The following is a 21,479-nucleotide window of genomic DNA, read 5'->3' as shown; positions in this document are numbered from 1 at the left end:
CTATTGCTCTTTGTCCCTGATGATTTTCTTTGTTGAGGCATGTAGTGTAGCCACTGCAGCTTACTTTTGATTAGTGTTTGCAGGGCATATCTTTCCCCTCTATTTACTGTGTAATCTTTAAACTTATCTATATCATTATATTTGCAGTGAGGTTCTTATAGGCAGTTTATAGTTGGTTCATTTTTATTTACTCTGCCAATCTCTTTTTTCTAGTGTATTTAGACCATTTACATTTAATGGAATTGTTAATATAAGATAGTTGGAAGTATGCCATTTTATTATTTGTTTTCTGTTCTTTCCCTGTTCCTGCCTTCTGCCGTTTGAGTATTTTTTTAGTGTTCCATTTTGACTTCTCTATTATATTTTTGAGCATATCTCTTTGTATACCTATTTTTAGTGGTTGCTCTATAAGTTACAGTGTATTATGTAATTTAACACAGTCTACTTGTGTGGACATTTTACCCCTTCCAGTGAAATGTAGAAACCTTACCCAATGTGTCCTTTGGTTTTATTATCCTTTATAATTTAGTGATCTTAAATATTTTCTTTGCATACCTTGAGAACCACATTAATCACTTTTTTCTTTTACAGTCATCCAAAATTGTAAATAACTCAGGAGGAAACATTTTTACTTACATGCTTACCTGTTTCATTATTCCTTCATTTCTGATGACCTAGGTTTTCTTCTTTTATCCTTCCTATTTATTTGAAGAGTTTTCTGTAGCAGTTGCCTTAGGGCAGGTGTACTCATGACAGATTCTCTGTGTGTTTCTTCATTTGAAAATATCTTTATTTCACTTCAGTACCTAAGATTGTTTTTGCTGGGTACAGGTTTCATGGTTGAAAGTTCTTTTCTTTCAGCACGTGGAAAATGTGGCTCTCCTTCCTTCACGCCTCCTTGGTTCTGAAGGATAATCACCTGCCTTGTCAGTTGTTTTTTCTCTATGGGTAATGCCTTTTCTTTCTGGCTGTTTTCAAGATGCTTTCATTGTTTTTAATTTTTTTTTAATGTTTATTTATTTTTGAGAGAGACTGAGCGTGAGCAGGGGAGGGGCAGAGAGAGAGGGAGACACAGCTGTCAGCACAGAGCCTGATGTGGGGCTTGAACTCACAAACCACGAGATCATGATCTGAGCTGAAGTTGGACGCTTAACCAACTGAGCCACTCAGATGCCCCGCTTCCACTGTTTTTAGATTGTAGAAGTTTATTTCTGATGTATCTGGGCATGGCTTTTTTTTTTTTTTTTTTTTTTTGTCTTTATTCTGTTTGGGGTTTTCTCAGCTTCTTGAATATATAGCTTTATGTCTTTTGCCAAATTTGGTAAGTTTTCAGCCATTATTTCTGTAATTGCTAAACATTTTTCTTCTTAGTCATACTATCATTCTCTTCTTGGAACTCTAATTGGGACTGCATGGGGACTCATGACAGGAATGTTAGGTTTCTTTTTCCATGGGCCCCTGAGGCTCTGTTCATTCATTCTTTCTTTCTCTTCTTTTTTAAGTCTCTTTTCTCTCTGCTGGTCAGATAGGACAATTTTGACCAGTCTATCTTTGCATTCACTCTTTGAATTTTTTCTTCTGTTATCTCCATGCTGTTACTGAGCTGCTTCTGTGTGGTACTTTTGTTTTGGTTATTGTATTTCATGTTTCTGAAATTCCTATTTTTTTCTTCTTTATATCTTATGGGGTTTTTTTGCCAAGACTTCCTATCTTATCGTTTGTTTCAAGAGTGTTCATAATTGTTCATTAAAGTATTGCTTTAAAATTCTTGTTAAATAATTCTGTCCTGTCAGTGTTGGTGTTGATTGTTTTTCTATTTAAATTGAGATTTTTTTCAGGTTTTGGTCATTTTTTTGTTGTGTCATGGACATTTTGGGTGTTGAGAGACTTGTTTCTTATTTGAATCTTGTTACACATTATTGGCACTGAGCGGGCGCTGCCTTGTTCCTAAGGTAGTGGCCAGGCTCCTGTCACACACGCAGCCTCTGTAGATGCCTGTGGGCCACCTCCTTGCAACCCAGGTGGTAATCCGCATCCTCTCACTCTGTCCCAGGGCTGGCCACTGTGCAAGGCCAGGTGTGTGGTGTGGTTTTTTTTTTGTTTTGTTTTTTTTGCTGGCTCTTGAGCTAGAGTGGGGCTGATTTCAGGAGTCCTTCCTCCACCGCTGCCCCTTCCTGGTCCTTCTACCATGGGCAGCAGGCTTATCCTTACTTTTCAGTCAGTGTCCATGGTGTCTGTGTGTCACCAGCTTCTTTGGCACTCATATTGGGCCATATGGGAGACAAAAAGGACCCCAAACCAGCACAGGGCCCTCACTGCTGGACTGTTTTCTTGAGGTCCCTAAACAGTTGGCCTTCTGTTCCCCACCCTCCAGATCTGTCTGGTGCTTGTTTCGTATATTGTTTTCCAGGCACTTAGGTGTAGTACCTGAGTAGGAGTAGGGTGAAATGGGTCTACTCTGTCTTGTCTGGAAATGGAAGCCCACAAATCAATTTTAAATTTAAGATGTGTTTTAAAACATAATTCTTCCTGGGAAAGTACTGGTGTGCTCAGACCCAAACTGTCTTTTTGATCACAGAAACTTATTTTTGTAGCAACGTTCATTTAATGGCTGCCATTCATTTAATGGCACGCAGAGGCATATGGTGCATAGAGCACACACTGTGCCCTTGCATGTAACTGGCAGGGAGTTGTCACGTTAGCTCACTATTGGTTTTCGAATTGTGATCCCTGCATGGGGGCTCCACAAGTGGGGGCCCAGTTAGGAAGATATTCCTGGTGGGAGAGTGTCTGAGGGGAGAAGCAGGGGTGTGGGGAGCAGGGCATGCGTGGGCATGGAGGCATTTTGGAGATAAACGTGAGCTGGAAGCTTGCATGCATTTCTCCTGTAGTATCAGTACTCAGACCTGGAGTTACATTGTTCTTGTGACTTTTCAGATTCTGAGGTTGCTGTAGCTCATTCTTTTTTTTTTTTAATGTTTTTTTTTTTTTTTAATGTTTATTTATTTTTGAGAGAGAGACAGACAGACAGACAGACACAGAATCTGAAGCAGGCTCCAGGCTCTGACCTGTCAGCACGGAGCCTGACGCAGGGCTGGAACTCACGGACCGTGAGATTATGACCTGAGCTGAAGTCGGCCGCTTAACCGGCTGAGCCACCCAGGTGCCCCTGCTGTAGCTCATTCTTATTACAGTAATATATTTTCACTGAAAAGGAAGGTGAAAATCTCATGATTTTTCTATTCTTAGCTGAACTTCGGTCATTATCTATTCCTGGAACTTACCAAGAAAAGATTACTCACCTAGGAAATTCTTTGATGAACTTAACTGGCCTGAAATCTTTAGACCTCTCACGCAACTCCTTGGTGAGTCTAGAGGTAAGTTTTAGGTTTTTTTCTTGAAAGAAATTTTATTGCTGTCAGTAGCAGTGGAAAGTACATTTATAGTAACAATGCAGTATGTTTTATAACTTTGCTTATAATGTATGTAGACCGTACACTTAACAACGGTTGTAATATTGCGTTGTTTTTCTTGTGTTCGTTATGAGCTGTAGATTTCATACACATCTCATTACACCTTTAAACTACTTTGACAACTGAAACTCATATCTCCGATGAAGACGGCTATATCTTTAAAGGCAAAAAAATAGGGGCGCCTGGGTGGCGCAGTCGGTTAAGCACCCGACTTCAGCCAGGTCACAATCTCGCGGTCCGTGAGTTCGAGCCCCGCGTCAGGCTCTGGGCTGATGGCTCGGAGCCTGGAGCCTGTTTCCGATTCTGTGTCTCCCTCTCTCTCTGCCCCTCCCCCGTTCATGCTCTGTCTCTCTCTGTCCCAAAAATAAAAAAAAATAATAAAAAATAATAATAATAATAAAAAAAAGGCAATAAAATAAGGCCCGAAAGACTAGTGTTTGTGGCCTGGTCACTGTCCATCCCTGTCTCAGCTGTGTTTTTTTCCATCCATATTCTGCACTTCACGTCTGGCCTCAGACACTTAAGTGGCAGTGCCGTGTGTGCAGGGCATCCTGGGAAGCCCTTGGTCCTGGTGAGGGAGTGAGAAATCACCCAGGTGGTGGCAGGGGGGGAATTGTGTAAACACTGCCCACGACTTCCTGGAGAGGAGGCTTCTGCCTCACGTTATAGAGAGCGCTTGGAGCCTGGTCGGCGTCACCCGGGAGTTTCAGTCCAGGGCACACCCAGGGCCGGCCCCTTGTTCAACCTCCCCGGGCTGTTTTCTAATCTGTAGAATTGGAGCAGTAACAGTTCTTAGCGTGTGGGGTTGTGTGCGGATTGAATGACGTTGTGAGAACTCCGCAGATACGGGCTGTCCTCCGCGGTCTGCGCTGCTGCAGACGTGGCATCCCGAACCTGCACGGCACGGAGCGCCTTCCGTCTTTGTGCTCCTCCTGGCAGTGCCATGTGGTCGCTTGCGGGTGCCTCTGTTAGGTTGGTGTTGGTTCGTATCGATGGCCCGTCTCACTGTTTATTTTTCAAAGCATAAACTAATGCTGCGTTTTGCCCCGTTGGCAGGGCATTCAGTACCTGACTGCGCTGGAAAGCCTCAGTCTCTACTACAACTGCATCTCCTCGTTGGCCGAAGTGCTTCAGCTCCACGCCTTGACGGAGCTTACAGACGTGGACCTCCGGCTGAACCCTGTGGTGAAGAACGAGTCTGATTACCGCCTTTTTGTCGTGCACATGCTCCCGAAGCTCAGGCAGCTGGGTAGGCGCCATGGCTGTGCTCACACCCTTGCTCATGGGAGCCCTAATAGGTGTTTTGTGCTCTCAGAAGTTGACTTTCTACTCCCCTGGTGGAGTCCCTGTGTCTGCCAGCGTGAGTCTCGGAGCGCTGCCTGGGGGGATGGCCAGGAACTCTGGCCACAGACACCTGCCGGGGGGGCCGTGAGCACAGGTGTGGGCCAGGCTGCTCTGTCCCTTTCTGGCCCTCCACTTTCTAGGTGATTGGCTTGGACGTGTTCTCTGAACATCCGGTGCCATTTCTGTGCGTGACTCCCTGGGCTTCATCTCAGGCTCAGCCAGGCGGTTGGATTTTACCTTGTTTCACATCTGCCTAGAAGGTTGTAGGAAGAGAGGTTCGTGTGCCCTCCCCTCCCCCAGGTGATAGCGATGGGAGAGTGTGAGGTCCTGTTGGCAGGTGTAGCTACCCACCGGCTTAGTAGCCCATGTCCCTAAAAGAAACAGATCTTTGTGTCAGGCTTGCAGGCAGAGCTCCCAGGGTGCCCAGTGGTCGTACCAGCTGGGAGGTTCATGCTTGGGGAAGCCATCCATAGCGGCACCTTCCCACCCACCTGCCCGGCTACCAGGAGTTGTCTTTGCCATGAACATTCTCGCCGGTGGCACTGCTGACGCTCCCCGTGTTGCACCTCCAGTGAGAGAGCTGGAGTGTGAGCACCAGGGCACGCGGAGCATGAAGAAGGAGAAGGAGCCTTGTATGCTCAATCCTTCTCCTCCATGAAGGGAGCTAAGTGCTGGGTATTGGGGGTGTGGGAATGTCTGCGTGAAGGGCAGTGTTGTCCTGTGTCCCCAGTGATGACAGTGCATCCTCAATCCTGAGGGCCAGTGCACTGTTTGTTGAGGCTGAGGGGCAGTTGGGGTGTGCCTCCACAAAATGCTCTTTGGGAGGCAGCTTTGGAACTTAACCATTTGTGACGTTAGTTCTGTGGTAGGATGTGTGAAAAGTTGCACAGCATTGACTTTTAGTATTGGGAACCATCTGACTCTCAGGTTTTCTGGGGGAAGACCCAGCAGTAACAAGTGAGCAGAGGCCTTCTGGGGCTCAGGGCTCATGTGTGGGGACAGTTGAAACTCCGGATCTGAGGATGCACACCCTAGGCCCAGACACACAGCCACCACATTCACTCTTCAGCATGTTCAGGATTCTCATCCACGGAGACATCTCAGATGTGCTCAGTGTGGTTCCAGAACCTCATCCAGCACCGAGAACATGCATAGAAAGGAGGTAGACGTGCCGAGAAAGACGTGCCTGTGTGTCAACTTGCATGTGTATTTCTTTTCCCACGGGCAGCAGCCGGCCTCCACAGTAGTGTCTGAGGAGTAGCTTTACGGGAGGAGGCTGACCCTCTTGGAATCAGTATTTGTCATCTGGGAAACCAAGTGTAGCCACCAGAGCCCAGCATTCCTTTACTGGGTCTACCCAGTACTTAACAGGGGATGCTTGTGGCAGGCCTGGCCCCAGGGGATGGAAGGTCCCTGAGCCAGGGGTGGCAGTGCTGGTCGCATGCAGTGTGCTACAGGGTGGGTGACGGGGGCACCTTCATTCCCAAGGGAAGGGTGCTGTGCTTCAAGGCTGCTAGGAGGTGCCCCTGTGGGGCTGGGTCGTTGGGGGCCTGTCACCTGCTTCTTGGTGGTGTTTGCTAGTTCTCTGGCATCTTCTCCCTAGATGATCGTCCTGTGAGAGAGAGCGAGCGGAAAGCATCCCAGTTGCATTTTGCATCGGAGGAATCACTGGACTCAAAGCAGAGCTTCCCAGCTGTTTTAAGAGTTGGAAGGTATGAACAGAAGTGGTATTTGAACATTGAGAGAAGCTGTTCAGACTTGCCTGTTGATAGAATGTTTACCTAAAAGATAGGAGCTTCTTTGTGTGCTGATTGCCACTTCAAGGGCAGACGTGCAAAGGAGGAAAGAAGAAATGCTCAGGTACCAACGGGGGCTCAAGGAAATGGTGGTGGGACGGGGGACTTCTCCCCCTGTTGTCCACGTTTTCCATATTTATTTTATAATATTAAAATGTTTATTAAAGTAGTAACATGTAGGGGCGCCTGGGTGGCTCAGTCGGTTGAGCATCCAACTTCAGCTTGGGTCATGATCTCACGGTTTGTGGGTTCGAGCCCCACATCGGGCTCTGTGCTGACAGCTCAGAGCCTGGAGCCTGCTTTGGATTCTGTTTCTCCCTCTGTCTTTTTCTCTGCCTGTTCCCCACTTGTGCTCTGTCTCTCCCTCAAAAATAAATTAAAAAATGTAAAAAATAAACAAATAAATAATTAAAAAAAAATAAAGTAGTAACATGTAAAGTCAAGTAGCGCTAGGAAGTCACAGCATCTTGTGTCCTCCTTGGCCTGTCCCTCAGAGGCAGCCACTGCTTACTTTCGTGGTTGTTTCCTGCTTGAGTTACTTTCTCATCTCCAGACAGTACAAACACGCCACCTTTTATGTGTGTGAGCGCTTTAAGCGGTAGCTGACTGCTGACTGTCACAGCCCCTTCCTCCCCAACCCCAGTGCTCACGGCCTGTGAAGTACAAGTACGATCCTTCCCATGTTCTCTGTGGTCAGTGCTGGCGGTGCCGTATGTAGTTGTGCTGTGGGAGTGGGATCCTATGCCTGCCCATGCCCCACATCTGTGCCACCTCCCCGCGGCTGCATTGCTGTGTTTAATGTACACTGTGATGGTTGGTAGTATTTAAATGTGTCCTGAGACCATAAAATGTCTTCGTGGTTTGTGGGTTGATTTAAAAAAAAAATTTTTTTAATGTCTCTTTATTTTTGAGAGAGAGAGAGAGAGAGAGACAGAGTGTAAGCAGGGGAGGGGCAGAGAGAAAGGGAGACACAGAATCCAAAGCAGGCTCCAGGCTCTGAGCTATCAGCACAGAGCCCGACGTGGGGCTCGAACCTACAAACCACGAGATCGTGACCTGAGCTGAAGTCAGACTCCCGACTGAGCCACCCAGGCACCCCTGTGGGTTGATTTTAAGGGGCAAAAATCAATACACTATGTTTACATTGCTTATAATGTGCTAGAAATTACATGATCTTGTACACCATTTTGTTTTGTCTGAAGCTTTTAATGGTTTTCTTTTTCTTGCATTATATGCTTTAGCTCATCCCTAAATTCCTGTAATGCAGGGGTTACCAATTCTTTTTTGAAAAGGGCCGGAGAGTGAATACTTTTGGTTCTGTGGACCGACCATATGATCTCTTCCTCAATTTTTGAACTCTGCCTTTGTAGCATGAAAGCAGCTATAGGCAATATTTAAATGGATGACTGTGTTCCAGTAAAACTTTATTTACAAAAATAGGCAATGGGTTAGATTTGACCTTGTGGGCCATATTTTGCCAGTTTCTGTTCTGATTTCTCAAGATCGATTCCAAATCCTTGGGGTCTCCTGTTCCCTCAGATACCTACACTGTCGCCATCTTCTCCTCACTTCCCCATTAAAACTAGATTAATTACTGTGTAGACAGCTGCTCCCAGTACCCTGTGCAGTGGTCTGGATGTTTGTGGCCCCCCAAAATTCATGTGTTGAAATCCTAACCCCTAGATGACTGTGTTAGGAGGTAGGGCCTCTGAGAGGTGATTAAGTCATAAAGATGGAGACTCATGAATGGGTCTGGTGACTGTTACAAAAAGAGTTTCCTAGCCCCTTTGTCCATGTGAGATTAGGAGTCCGGTGGTGCCAGACCTCTAACTTTGTTCTCCTTCAGTATTTTGTTCGTTTTCCTGGGTCTCTTGCTTTTCTGTGTAAACTATCGGTTTGTTGAGATTTTGACTGGGATTGCAGTGAATCTGTAGATTGAGCTGGGAAGAGCTGACACCTTGACAATATTGAGTCTTCCTCTCTGTGAGCGTAGAATGTCCATTCATTTAGTTCTTTGATTTCATTATCAGAGGTTTGTAGCTTTCCTCAAACAGATCTTGTACATGTTTTGTTAGATTATATTTGATATGTCATTTTTTTGTGCTATTGTAAGTGGCACTGCCTTTTTTTCATTTCAAATTCCAGTTGTTCATTACTGGTATGTAGTAAGTGGTTGACTTTTGTATATTAACCTTATGCATTAGTTTCCTAGAGCTGATGTAAAAGTACCACAAACGGGGTGGCTTAAAATAACAGAAATTTGTTGTCTCACAGTTGTTAAGGGTAGAAGTCTGAAATCAAGGTGTTGGTGACTTGATTCTTTGTGGAGGCTGTAAGGGAGAATCTATTCCATGATTCTGGTGGTTCTTCTGGCTTCTGATGGTTTGCTGGAAATCTTTGGTGTTCCTTGTCTTGCAGATGTATCTCTCCAGTCCTCTTTATATGGCTCTTCTCCCTGTGTCTTTTCATGTAATCTCCCCTTTTGCATGTTTGTTTCTGTGTCCCAGTTTCCCCAAAAGATACCAGTCGGGTTGGATTAGGGCCCACCCCAATCTCCTATTAACTTGATTACCTCTGTAAAGACCCCATTTCCAATTAAGGTCACGTTCTGAGGTATAGGGTATTGGGACTTCATATCTTTTGGCGGCGGGGGGGGCGGGGGCGGGGGGCAGCAGGGAATACAATGCAACTTATAACTCCTTGTATTTTGCAGCCTTGCTATATAACCACTTGTTAGATCCAGGTTTTTTCCTTTCTTGTTTTTGGTTGATTCTTTGGGATTTTCTATAGACAATCATGTATCTGTGAACAGAGACAACTTTATCTCTTCCTTCTCAATCTGTATATATTTTATTTCCTTTTCTTATTGCATTAGTGGGACTTCCAATATGATGTTTAAAAGAAGGAATGAGAGGGGACACCTTTCCTTGTCCTGATCTTAGCAAAGAAGCATCTAGTTTCTCACCATTGAGGGGGATGTTAGCTGCAGGTTTTTGTAGATGTTCTTTATCCAGTTGAGGAGTTGCCCTCTATTTGTAGTTTGCTCATCATTTTCATCAGGAATGGATGTGGGTTTTGTCAAATGCTTTTTCTGTATCTATTGATATGAGCATATGAGTTTTCTTTTTTAGTCTGTTGATGTGATGATTGCATTAATTTTCAAATGTTGACCTAGCCTTGCATATCTGGAATAAATCCCACTTGGTTGTGGTGAGTTAATTTTTTTTATACATTGTTGGATACAGTTTGCTAATATTTTGTTGAGGATTTTTGCATCTGTATTCATGAGAGATATTGGTCTATAGTTTTCTTGCATATTAAAATAAGGCTGGCCACATAGAATAAGTTAGGAAGTATTCTGTCTGTATCTGTCTTCTGGAAGAGATTATAGAGAATTGCTATAGTTTTTTTTCTTTAAATGTTTGGTGGAATTCACCAGTGAACCCATCTGAACCTAGTTTCAGAGGACTATTATTGATTTTGTGTCTTTAATATATATGTCCATTCAGGTTATCCATTTCTCCTTGTGTGAATTTTGTTAGATTAGTACATTTCCAGGAACTGGTCTGATTAGATTATCAAATTTGTGGGTGTAGAGTTCTTCATAGTATTCCTTTATTATCCTTTTGATGTCCATGGGATCTGTCATTGTGACCCCTCTTTCACTTCTGACATTAGTAATTTGTCTCTCTTTTTTTTTTTCTTAATTAACCTGGTATTGAGGTTTTTCAATTTTATTGATCTCTTTGAAGAACTAACTTTTGGTTTTTGTTGATTTTTCTGTGTTGATTTCCTGTTTTCAGTATCACTGATTTCTGCTCTGATTTTTATTATTTCTTTTCTTCTGCTTTCTTTGGATTTAATTGGCTCTTTGTCTAATTTCCTAAGGTGGATGGTTAGATTATTGATTTTAGATTTTACTATTTTTCTAATATATGCATTCAATGCTGTGAATTTCATTCTAAGTATTGCTTTCACTGCATCCCACAAATTTTGATAAGGTGTATTTTCATTTAATTCGAAATATTTTTAAATTTCTCTGGAGATTTCTTTTTTGACTCATGTCATACATTATTTAGGAGTTTGCTCTTTATTATGTTTTTTTAAATATTTATTTTTGAGAGAGAGGGAGAGATCGATTGCATGCAGGGGAGGGGCAGAGAGAGGGAAGACAGAGAATCCCAAGCAGGCTCCATGCTGTCAGTGCAGAGCCTGGCACAGAGCTCGAACTCATGAACTGTGAGATCACGACCTGAGCTGAAATCAAGAGTTGGACACTTAACTGACTGAGCTATCCAGGCGCCCCAGGAATTTACTCTTTAATCTCCCAAGTATTTAGGATTTTCCATTTTTCTTTCTGTTATCAATTACTGGTAGTCTGAGAGCAGATACTCTATGAATTCTCCTCTTTTAAATTTGTGAAGATTTGTTTTATGGCTCACAGTGTGATTTATCTAAGTTGAATAGAAGCTTGAGAAGAATGTGTAATTCTGCTATTGTTGGATGACGTGGTCTATAGACGTCAGTATATCCAGTTGATTGATGGTACTGTTGACTTCAGCCGTGTCCTTACTGATTTTCTGCCTGCCAGGTCTGTCCATTTCTGATATAGGAGTGCTGGAGTCTCCGGCTGTGGTGGTGGACTCATCTATTTCTCCTTGTAGTTCTGTCAGTTTTGTCTCATGTATTTTGATGCTCTGTTGTTAGGTGTATACAGGTTAAGGGCTTTAAATTCCTCTTGTAGAATTGATCCCTTATCTTTATGTAATGCCCCTTGTATCCCTGTAACTTTCCTTGCTTTGAAGTCAGCTCCATCTGAAATTAATGTAGCTGTTCCTGCATTCTCTCTAGTAGCATCAGGATGATGTATTTGTCATTGTCATTGTCCCTTTACTTTTGATCCATATATGCCTTTATATTTAAAATGGGTTTCTTGTAGACAGCGTATAGTTGGATCTTGTTTTTTGATCCTTGTTGAATCTCTCTTAATCGGAACGTTTAGACCATTGATGTTTAAAGTGGTTATTGATACAGTTGGATTCATATCTACCATATTCATTCCTGTTTTCTCTGTTCCTGTTCTGCTTTGTTTCTTCCTTTTGTGCTTCTAAACAAGCATGTTACACCATTCTATTTTCTCTCCTTTGTTAGCATCTCAGTTATATTTTTGCTTTTTTAGTGGTTGCCCTAGAGTATGAAGTAGACCTTTACAGCTAGTCCAAGTCCTCTTTCAAGTAACACTGCACTGCTTCCCAGGCAGTGGAAATACCTCATACTAACAAAACATTCTTAACTCCACCCTCCTGTCCCTTGTATCGGTGCCATCATTGATTTCATTGATGAATAAGCTATAACTGCATGTAATACGTGGGCATCCATAATCAGATACTACATTGTTGCTGGTACTTCAGACTTTCATCTGTTAGATCAGTCCTCTTCCTTTCTTTTTTTTAATGCTTATTTATTTTTGAGAGAGAGAGAGGGAGAGAAAGAGATAGAGCGTGAGTTGGGGAGGGGCAGAGAGAAAAGGAGACACAGAATCTGAAACAGGCTCCAGGCTCTGAGCTGTCAGCACAGAGCCCAACATGGGGCTCGAACCCACGGACCATGAGATCATGACCTGAGCCAAAGTCGGGTGCTCAACCGACTGAACCACCCAGGTGCCCCAGTGCCCTTCCTTTCTATGTAGATCTGAGTTTCTGACCTGCATCATTCTTTTCTCTAAAGAACTTCTTCTAACATTTCTCACAAGGTAAGTCTACTGGCAACATATTGCAGTTTCTGTTTATCTGAGGAAGTCTTTATTTCTCCTCCACTTTTGAAGGATAATCTTGCAGGTTACCAAATTCTGGGGTGGTAGCTTTTTCTCTCAACAGTTGAAATGCTTCACTCTTTTGCTGCTTGTGTGGTGTCTGAGGAAAAGCCAGATGTAATTCCTATATTTCTTGCTCTATACATAAAGTGTTTTTCCCTTTGCCTTATTTCAGCCTTTTTTTACTTTTTCTTTTCTTTTTTTTTTTTCCAGTTTGAATATGATATTCCTTGACGTAAATTTTTGGTTGTTTACTCTGCCAGTGTTCTCTGAGCTTCCTGGATCTGTGGTTTGGTGTCTGACATTAATTTACAGAAATTTTCAGACTTTAATTATTTTCTCTGTTCCTTTTTTCTCTTCTCTTTCTGATGTTCTCAAGAAGCATGTGTTACACCTTTCATGGTTTGTCCCTCATTTCTTGAGTATTCTCTTCTGGGTTTTTTCAATCTTTTTCTTTGTTTTTCAGTTTTGGAGGATTCTTTTGAGCTATCCTTGGGCTCAGACACTCTTCCCTTGGCTGTGTCCAGACTTCTGATGAGCCCATCAGAGGCTTCTTCATTTCTCTTCTTTGATCTCTAGTATGTCTTTTGATTCTTAGAGAATTTCCAGCTCTCTGCTTAAATTTCCCACATGTTCTTGTATATTGTCTGCTTTCTTCATTAGACCTCAGTATTATTACTTGTAGTTGTTTTAAAGCCTAGTCTGGTAATGTCAGCAATTCTGCTATATCAGTTCTAATGCTTACTCTTCTTTTTCAAGATTGTTTGACCATTTGGCATCCCTTGAGGTCCCAGATGCATTTTATGATGTATTTTTTCCATTGCTGCAAAAAACGTCACTGGGATTTTGATAGGGATTGCACTGGTTCTGTAGGTTGCTTTGGGGACTAGTGACATTTTAACAATGTTAAATCTTCCAGTCCATGAAGATGGGGTGTCTTTCCACTTATTTATGTCTTTAATTTTTTCCACCAATATTCTGTAGCTTACCTAGTCCTTGACCATCTAGAGACTGAACTGTTATGGCGTTTAGAGCTCAGAGGGTCTTATAGGTGACCCAGTGGAACCTTGTGATCCATAGGTGACGTGGAGACCCCCAAGGCAGAAGTGTGTCAGGTGTCCGGTTTCTGTGGGCAGACCAGAAAAAGAACCCAAGACCCCTTCCCTCTGCAGTGAGCTGGAAAACTCTCAGAAAATAGTGAACAGTATTGACTTCTTAAAGTATGATCAGGTATCACAGAGTCAGTGTTCATAGTAGGTGATTATTATCTTGAAGAGATTTCATAAGCTGCCTTGTTGGAAATGAATTCCCTTCATGTGTGTTCACCTTCACGTGCGGGGGGGTCACCATTGGTAGGGATGTCGTATCTAAAACACCTCATATTCAGTCAGTGTGGAGAGGTTTTCACTTAATGTAAAAATAGAAATTTCAAACACCATTCGCTTTAACTTTCTTGATCAAATGCATCACATCATGGATACGCTAGGAGGAGAACACACTAGGGGATTTCAGAACAGGAGCTTTCTGGAACTTTCATTCTTGAACAGACCCGACTGGGATGTTGGGATGGCATGGAGACATCACATGACCTTCTTTTCATCACCCAGTGTCCTGGGGAAGCCCTGTGCTGACTTCTGCAATAGAGGCACCCAGAACCATTTTCTTCAGTGCACCAGCTCCTCCCTGGAGACCTTGTGGCCCCGCTGATAGAGCACCCATCTTCCTTCACAGGGTCTGCGTGGGCTGGAGCATGATGCTGGCTTGAACGACAGCACTGAGTTTGCTTTTCCTTGCAGACCACGCCACTCTAGGGCCACGTGCGCTGATCCCTCGGCCAAGAAATGCTTGGTAATGGACGCAGATGATGAGGCGGTCCTGAACCTCATTGCTGAGTGCGAGTGGGACTTGAGCAACCCTCCTGGGAGCACAAGCTCCAGCCAGAGGGGGCGAGAGGCCAACCTCCCTAGTTCCCAAGGTAGGCTGCTACTCTAGCACAAAGGCCCAGTGGGCCAGCCTGTTCCGGGGTTCTGGTAATTACTGGCTTCCAGACACACAGTTGTGCTTTCTAGAAAACTCACCTTTAAGTACAGAATCTTCATGAAGGCTTTGTGAACTTGTAAATACCAGTAGTTTGGATTATAGACTTGTGACAGAAAATATCAGTATAATTGGGCGTATAGTTCTACGGCGTGGTTGTGGAAATTGTGTCCTTCCTCAGATCGACTTCAACTACACAGGAGACCCAAAAGGTCAAAGCAGACAGGAGGGTAAAGTGTCCTGTGGCTGGTGAGACTACTGTCCATCCGTACCATGAGTGGGTGTTCCCTTAGCTTAGGAGACACTGAGCGCTCAGGCTGCCAGGTTCAGAACTTTAGACCGGACGAGGATGTTGTGAAGTCTTTATAGCATGTGAGTTTCTTCAAGGGCTTTGCTCAGGGCCTCTGTTTTCCACCAGGGCTTGTGTCCGTGCTGTGGCTCTGCTTCTTCTCCTGTTAGGAGTTTCTGAGAGCTTTTCATGAAGACGGCAATAGGTTGAGGCATCAGTTGGGGCTGAAACCCCAGGACTCACCTGCTGGCGCGAGGACACCTGCCCATTGGGTGTCCTCGCCGGCTCCGCGTTGTCAGTCTTGTCAGTTCCGGCTCCTCAGGCAGCGCGCTGGTGTTCCGTATGGTTCTAACACGTGCTTTCCTGAGGACTCTGATGGGCAGGTTTTCAGGGCCACTTGTCTGCTGAGACACTTCTGTTCAAGCCTCTTCCCCTCCCATTTTTCGCTTCTTAGCGCCAGGTCATGAGAGCTCGTTCTCTGTGGCTTTTTTCGTACAAGCCCTTTCTCAGATGCAGGTACCGCAGACCTCTCCTGTTCTGTGGCTTGCCGTTTCTTTGCCTAACGTGCTCGGAAGAGCAGAAGTTCTCAGTGGAGTCTGCCTGTCGATTCTGTTTTTTATATGGTTTGTGCTTTTTGGTGTCCTGTAAAGAAATCTTTGTCCACCCCGTGCTTGTGAAGAAACCGTCTTCTCACTCAGTACCATGGCACATCTGTTAGCTCAGCTGACTCGAGTCTCTTTCTAGATTCTGTGTGGTGTTCTGTTGGTTGTCGAGTCTTTGTACCGGTACCAGCTGTGCAGTAAGTGCTGAGGTCAGGCGTCTGCGGCACCTGCTGCTGTCACTGCGGGGCTGGCTGCTCAGTCACCTTTTTCTTATTTAATTGTGTACTCTGTAGCCATCATACACTGTCATAAGGTTAAAATGTCATTTCTAATGAAATAAAACTTCTAAAATGTTTTTTAATAAAATAGAATCCAGGCACCTGTTGAGTCCCCAGTCAGTACAGTACCAGTGTGGGGATTCCATGAAGAAAGGCCACGAGAAGAGGAAAAGCAGCTCTCGAGGGGATGGCTCGGAAGAGAGGCCTCAGAACCAGTACTGTGGGGAGCTCCCACCGCAGTGTGGGCTGCACACACACTTTGCCCCACACCCAGGTGAGCAGTGTCATGCGCCCTCTGTCAGCTCCTCAGCAGTGCATGTTTTCACCGTGTGCTGTCCCTGTGAAATCTCTCCTCCTGTCTTCGATATATTTGTGTGTTTGTGGAGCTCTCTAAGATGTCTTAGGAAAGAATCTCCTCCGCTGAAACGTGTAGTGGATCCGTGTTGCAGAGTCTAGTCGCTAAGTACCTGGCCCTTCTATCTATACACACATACACATCTTCTGAATACAGGGGTCCAGGTTACGACTGTGGCTACATTTTAAAAATTACAATGAGGGGCACCTGGGCGACTCAGTCAGTTAAGCATCCACCTCTTGATTTCGGCTCAGGTCACTATCCCAGGGTCATGGGATCAAGCCCCACATCTGGCTCTGCACTGAGCATGGAGCCTACTTGGGATTCTCTCCCTCTTTCCCCCTCTGCCCTGCTTGCACTCTCGCTCTCTCAAAAAAAAAAAGAAAAAAAAAAAGAAGAAAAGAAGTAAATCGGGAGTGTTGTATGCATGTGTGTGGCAAAGTTGTCAGAAAACCTCCCAATATGAGCAAACCAGGCACGTTCCTGAGGCTTGTCTGTGGGGCCTTTCGAAGCCAGCAGGTTGTGCTGGTGACGTGCCTGGCTTGCCTGCGGCCGCTGCCGAACAAAACATGGCAGACCGGCTGCTTTTACCCCTGAGGCCTCGCGGTGGTGCCGTGGGGTGTGTGGTGCACGGGACCGCCACGTTGTCAGCGCTCCTTATTTTACCTCTATTCACAAAGACGCATGTGCTTGATGTTCAGACCTCTCACAGAGTGATCACAGAAAAGCTGCCATGACAGAACCATGAAGGTTCATGTCTGCTTTGTCCAGATGCCCCCAGAGTTTGCATTTACCACATTTGTTCGGTTGTGCCCCTCCCCTCCCCACCATGTATGTGTGTATGGTATGTGTGTGTGTGCATCTTTGTGTGGGCACACGTGCTTATGTATGTATGTAACGTAGGGACGTATACGCATATGTATGTGTGCACATAGGCTGTCGTCGGCCTTTCTGGAACCTTCTCGGGGAAGCGTATCCTGTCACTCTTAACCACTCTAGTGTGGTTTCCTAAGCGCAACGACACTCTCCTGGATAACGAGCATTAACTCTCCAGAATGGGACATGAACCTTACCACAGACCTGCCACCCAACCCATAGACTCTGTTCATGTTTCACTAAATGTTCCATTGATGTTTTGTTTTGTTTTTTTTCCGGTCCAGGATTTTGTCCAGGTGCACAGAGCATATCTAATGGTCACATCTCCTCAGACTCCTATGACCCAGAACAGTTTCTCAGTCTTTCCATCTTCTGTATCCTTGAGGCACTCAGACTTGACTTTACCCCCACTGTGACTTGCTCTGCTGATCCCTGGTGGCCAGACTCCACCGTGCGTTTTGGGAGAGTGGGCTCACGCAGAGGCGGTGGGCTGGGAGGGGAGAAGGAAGAGCACAGGTCACAGGTTGAGGTGAGGTGGCACGGCAGCACTTGGGCTGTGTCTGTCCCCGGGGCAGGGGTGGGGGGAGGTGGTGTGAGTGGCTGCTGTGTGTTTGGGTTGTAGAGGGTGCACGGGAGGGTCTGCCCCAGAGGGTATGGCAGACCAGTCCCAGCAAGAGGCAGCGGTCAGGCAGACTTGGGGAGGTTCAGCGATGGACGTGTTGCTCAGGGAGCAGAGTGCTGGTGACCTCTGACCCAGCAGCTGGATGACTGTTGTCTCCTCAGGTCGTGAGCACTTGAGGCACAGGTTCGCTAGGGAAGTCCTTGGCTTGGTGAGCCCGAGGAGCCTTGGAGCTGTCGATGCCAGGCGAGAACACAGCAGCAAGAGCCCAGAGGAGAGGCCTGGGCTGGAGGGTGGCCTGGTGAGACGGGTGTGGCCGTGGGGCCTGAAGAGCCAGGCTGGCGTGCAGAGTCCAGAGTCCAGGCAGAGCTCGGTGCTGTGGTGCCTCGAGACAGCAGCAGGGAGGGGATGCAGGGAGAGCCTGCCCACGGAGCAAGGCCCTGTCTGCAGCGCACGGGGGCCTGAGGGGCCAGGGAGAGCCTTCGTCTCCTCCCGGTGCCGGGCAGTGCTTGGTGAAAGCCCGCTTCAGGGACGTGGCCCAGTGGCCGTCCCAGTGGCAGGGAGGGTCTCAGGGACTGACATGTTAACAAAGTCTGCTACAGGAGTAAATCGTTCAGTCCTCTGTAATTCCCAGACTCTAAGTTTTTACTCACTTCTTTTTCTCATACGTGATTTTGTCAGGAACATAGTAGTTGGTTGATTGATTTCTTAAAGTTATTAGCTCAGTTTTATCACTTTTGGGTGGATTTTCCATAATTGTGCGTGTGCACATACACACATATGCGTGCACACACACCTTTTTAAATTACGGTACTGGTCACTGAGGCCAGAGAACTTGGTCTGCTGAGGGCTCTCTTCCGCTCTCCTTTACAGATTCCACAGACATTGAGGAGTCCACCCTTTCTCAGAAGTCAAGTTTGTCAGCCCAAAAGGTATTGAATCCATTGCCAGCTCCTGAAAAGTACAGGAAGCGAAGAATGCCTGGTGGGAGATCTCAGGCACCTGCAGACCAGGAGTGTCTGCACTGCCCGGAGAGGCCCAGTGTGCCCTTGAGCCCTGAGGAGAGTCTGAGCAGGCAGAGTGGCTCGGAGGGCAGGAGTGAAAGGACCTTTCCTCACTCAGCGGTGTCGGAGCCCGAAGAGGAGAGGCCCCCCAGCGTGAGTGGCACCGGAGAGGTGAGTGGGAGAGGTGAGCAGGACCGGATGGAGAGGTGGGGGCTGCCAGGCCTGTGTGCCCCCTCTCCCTTCCCTGTGCTCACTGGCTCCCAGCTGGAGAAACTTCTACACGTGCTTCTCCCCAGCATTTGCTACCTGTTGATCTGGTGGAAATATACTCCCAGGCTTCCCACCACTTTCTGCCACGCTCCGTGCTTTGAGGCTGGAATGTGGGCACAGTTGAGGGGCAGTTGTGCTCTGCTTTTTGGCAAGGGAGCTTGTCTTAGAGGCAGAACCCATCATCTTGGCCAGGGAGCCACCAATGGCCCTGTTGTGAGGGTGTCCTGGACGTGCATCCTGTGGTTTTCCAAAGGACTTGGCCCTGGGTAGGGACTGAGGGTTCTGCCACCCTGCAAATGACCCAGAGCCACATGGGTGATGACTCTGTTGCCTTTGTCACTGGCTTTGTTGGAGATAGAGGCACAAAGTTGTGGGAACTGGGGCAGACATTGGGCGGGCACGGGCTGTGGCAAAGGGGTCTGCCCTGTTGCTGGTCTGCTAGACAAACCCAGACAGTCGGGAGGGTGGGAGAGCGTCACAGTGGAGGGGGTCTGGGGCCAGGGGAGAGAGAGGGTGCAGCAGAGTTAGGGACAAGATGCTGCTTGGTTAGGGAAATGATCTGGCTTCCTGTGGTCGGTCCTGAGTTGCAAAGAGGGAAAAAAAATTAGGGGAGCTGTCACTTAACTGATCAAATTCTGGCTGCTGGGCTGACCGTTACAGGGGTCACAGTTTGGCCTCCTGGCTGGTTGCCATACGTGAGGGGCTGGCTTCTGGGCCGGTCGCTGCAGGTCTTGGGTCAGAGTGTCAGGATGCGGCCACTGTTTGTTTATATGGCCAGTCTCTCACTGTCTGGACCGAGAGAAGGAAGAGAAATGAGGATTTGCTTGAGTGGGGAATAGGCCCGGGCCTTTCCTGCCCCCTGGAGGCCTGGCCTCGCTCACCAAGGATGGACAGCGCCAGGGGCGAAGCTTCACCCAGAGAGCTCATGCACTCACCGAGGGGCTGGGACCTCACGGTGATCGGCCTCTCGCAGAGGACACTGCCCTGTGCTCCTCAGGTAGGAGACAGAAGCCTGAGTGAGTGCACTGGGGACATGGGCTCTGTCACCTGTGCCTGAGGACAGGTGTCCAGATAGTTTGATGGAGGATGGAAGTGTTGGTGCCAGACACTCACCAGGGCTATATGCTCTTACCCTTAGCTTTTTGGGGTGAGCAGCCAGGCCTTGGCATTTTCACGCTGCCCCTCCCCCAGTGTGACCTTGGTCAGTGCGGTGCTCGCTCACCAGGCCCTGTCCCTGGTGGACCTGGGGTGGGCGGTGGTGGCAGGACCTGAGCCCAGCCCATGTCCCGGCTCTTCCTGGACACCTGAGACCAGCCCGTGTCTTGGCTCTGGCCGTCAGCCCAGAGACAGATGCAGGCTTCTATTCCCTCCCTCCCCAAACCCCCAGACGCTTGGAAAGTGGGCAGGAGGGCAGAACCATCTCCCTTTCTTTGGTAATTCTTTAAAATTGGTGAAGCAATTTCTAAAGAGGAAAGGAGAGCTGTTGATGTGATTGCTGACACAGCACTGATGTGGCCAGGCCCTGGGTGGAGTCTTGGTGGTTTTGCCTGGCCGTCTTCTGCCCACATCGTCCTGGCCTGACCTCCGTCTGGTCTGGCATGTGGCCTCATGCATTTGGGGGACCGTTCAGGCCGAGACTGACTCTAAAGGGTCTGCAGCCTCCAGGAGTCCCTGTGCACTGGTTCAGGAGGGCCCAGGACAGGCCATTGTGGGACTGGGGTTCCCACAGCCTTAGAGCTTCAATTACGATGTGGGTCTCATGACTGACACACTTGGTGTGACACCTGCTAGCACGTCCTTTAGCTGTTCCTCCCGGTATGAGGATGCCACACGTCCGGGGGCAGGAAAGGGATCCCTCTGTGCCACCCCTGTAGCCTTGTGATGTTTGGACAGCCCTATCGTGCACACCTCAGCAGGACAAGGGCATCAGCATGAGGCATGCTGGCGTCAGAGGCTTTGCTTCACACAGTAACCACTGATTTTGGCATCTCAGCATCATGGCTTTGTCTCCGTGGCAGGTGTCTCCTGCCAAACTGTACTCAGCTCCGCCTCCCGGGAAGAAGGCTGGCCTGGAAGTGGTGCTCCTGGAGGCGCTCCTCCACCTGGTGGACAGGTTCTGGGGCGGCTGCAAGTCCCTGCACGGCAACGAGGTGTTCCGCGGTGAGTCAGGAGGACGGTCCACTCAGACCCGTACTTGGGCCGCCCTCCGGGCAGCATTCTGTTTGCAGGTGCTATTCGCCTGCTGGGTTCTGAGCCCTGCACCTTGCTGGACCCTCCCCATTGGCCGTCACCGTCCCTGCCGCACTGCATGGAGCATCCTGACGCCCTCTTGAAGCGGCTCGGGGCTTCCATGAGGTGTGAGGCACGAGGGGTGTCGTGCAGGACTGTGGCTGTTGGTTTTCCTACTGGTACTCTGCATCGTCACCTGGTTCTGTTGGAGGTGCTGTTCACATGTTGGGTTCTCGTTGCTCTGGTTTATGTGAAGGTTTGGAGAGATCACAAAGCTGTGCCGTCTCCTTCCGGCCCTCCAAACGTGTGCTCTTTTGTGCAGGGCCCTGGATTTGCTGAGCTTTCATTGAGGATGAGGCCCGGGAGGGTGGTCACTTCCCAGGGAGGACTTGGCTTTGCTTCTGCTTGTGCCTGGGTGCAGGAGCACACGGGGCGCCCTTCATCCAGGGAGTGAGACGCCACACCCTGGGGTGGTTACTGTGTCTTTCTCCCGCA

General features: G+C 47.3%; 1 protein-coding gene across 5 annotated transcripts in view; it reads left to right on the top strand.

Annotated features, from left to right (window-relative positions):
• CEP72 (centrosomal protein 72) overlaps positions 1 to 21,479 on the top strand; it is a 37,044-nt gene that overhangs the window by 3,284 nt on the left and 12,281 nt on the right. For 3 of the 5 annotated variants that reach the window (XM_042953878.1, XM_042953899.1, XM_042953919.1), the window contains exons 2-8: positions 3,250 to 3,377; positions 4,530 to 4,722; positions 6,421 to 6,529; positions 14,222 to 14,400; positions 15,723 to 15,905; positions 18,355 to 18,656; positions 20,774 to 20,915. In XM_042953878.1, the coding sequence (XP_042809812.1) occupies positions 3,250 to 3,377; positions 4,530 to 4,722; positions 6,421 to 6,529; positions 14,222 to 14,400; positions 15,723 to 15,905; positions 18,355 to 18,656; positions 20,774 to 20,915 (1,236 nt within the window). The remainder of the gene's footprint in view (positions 1 to 3,249; positions 3,378 to 4,529; positions 4,723 to 6,420; positions 6,530 to 14,221; positions 14,401 to 15,722; positions 15,906 to 18,354; positions 18,657 to 20,773; positions 20,916 to 21,479) is intronic. The other 2 variants (XM_042953889.1, XM_042953909.1) reach the window with 2 other exon arrangements.

This window comes from Panthera leo, chromosome A1 (genome assembly GCF_018350215.1).
Source record: "Panthera leo isolate Ple1 chromosome A1, P.leo_Ple1_pat1.1, whole genome shotgun sequence".
NCBI lineage: Eukaryota > Metazoa > Chordata > Mammalia > Carnivora > Felidae > Panthera > Panthera leo.
This window is presented reverse-complemented; position numbering and strand designations above follow the sequence as displayed.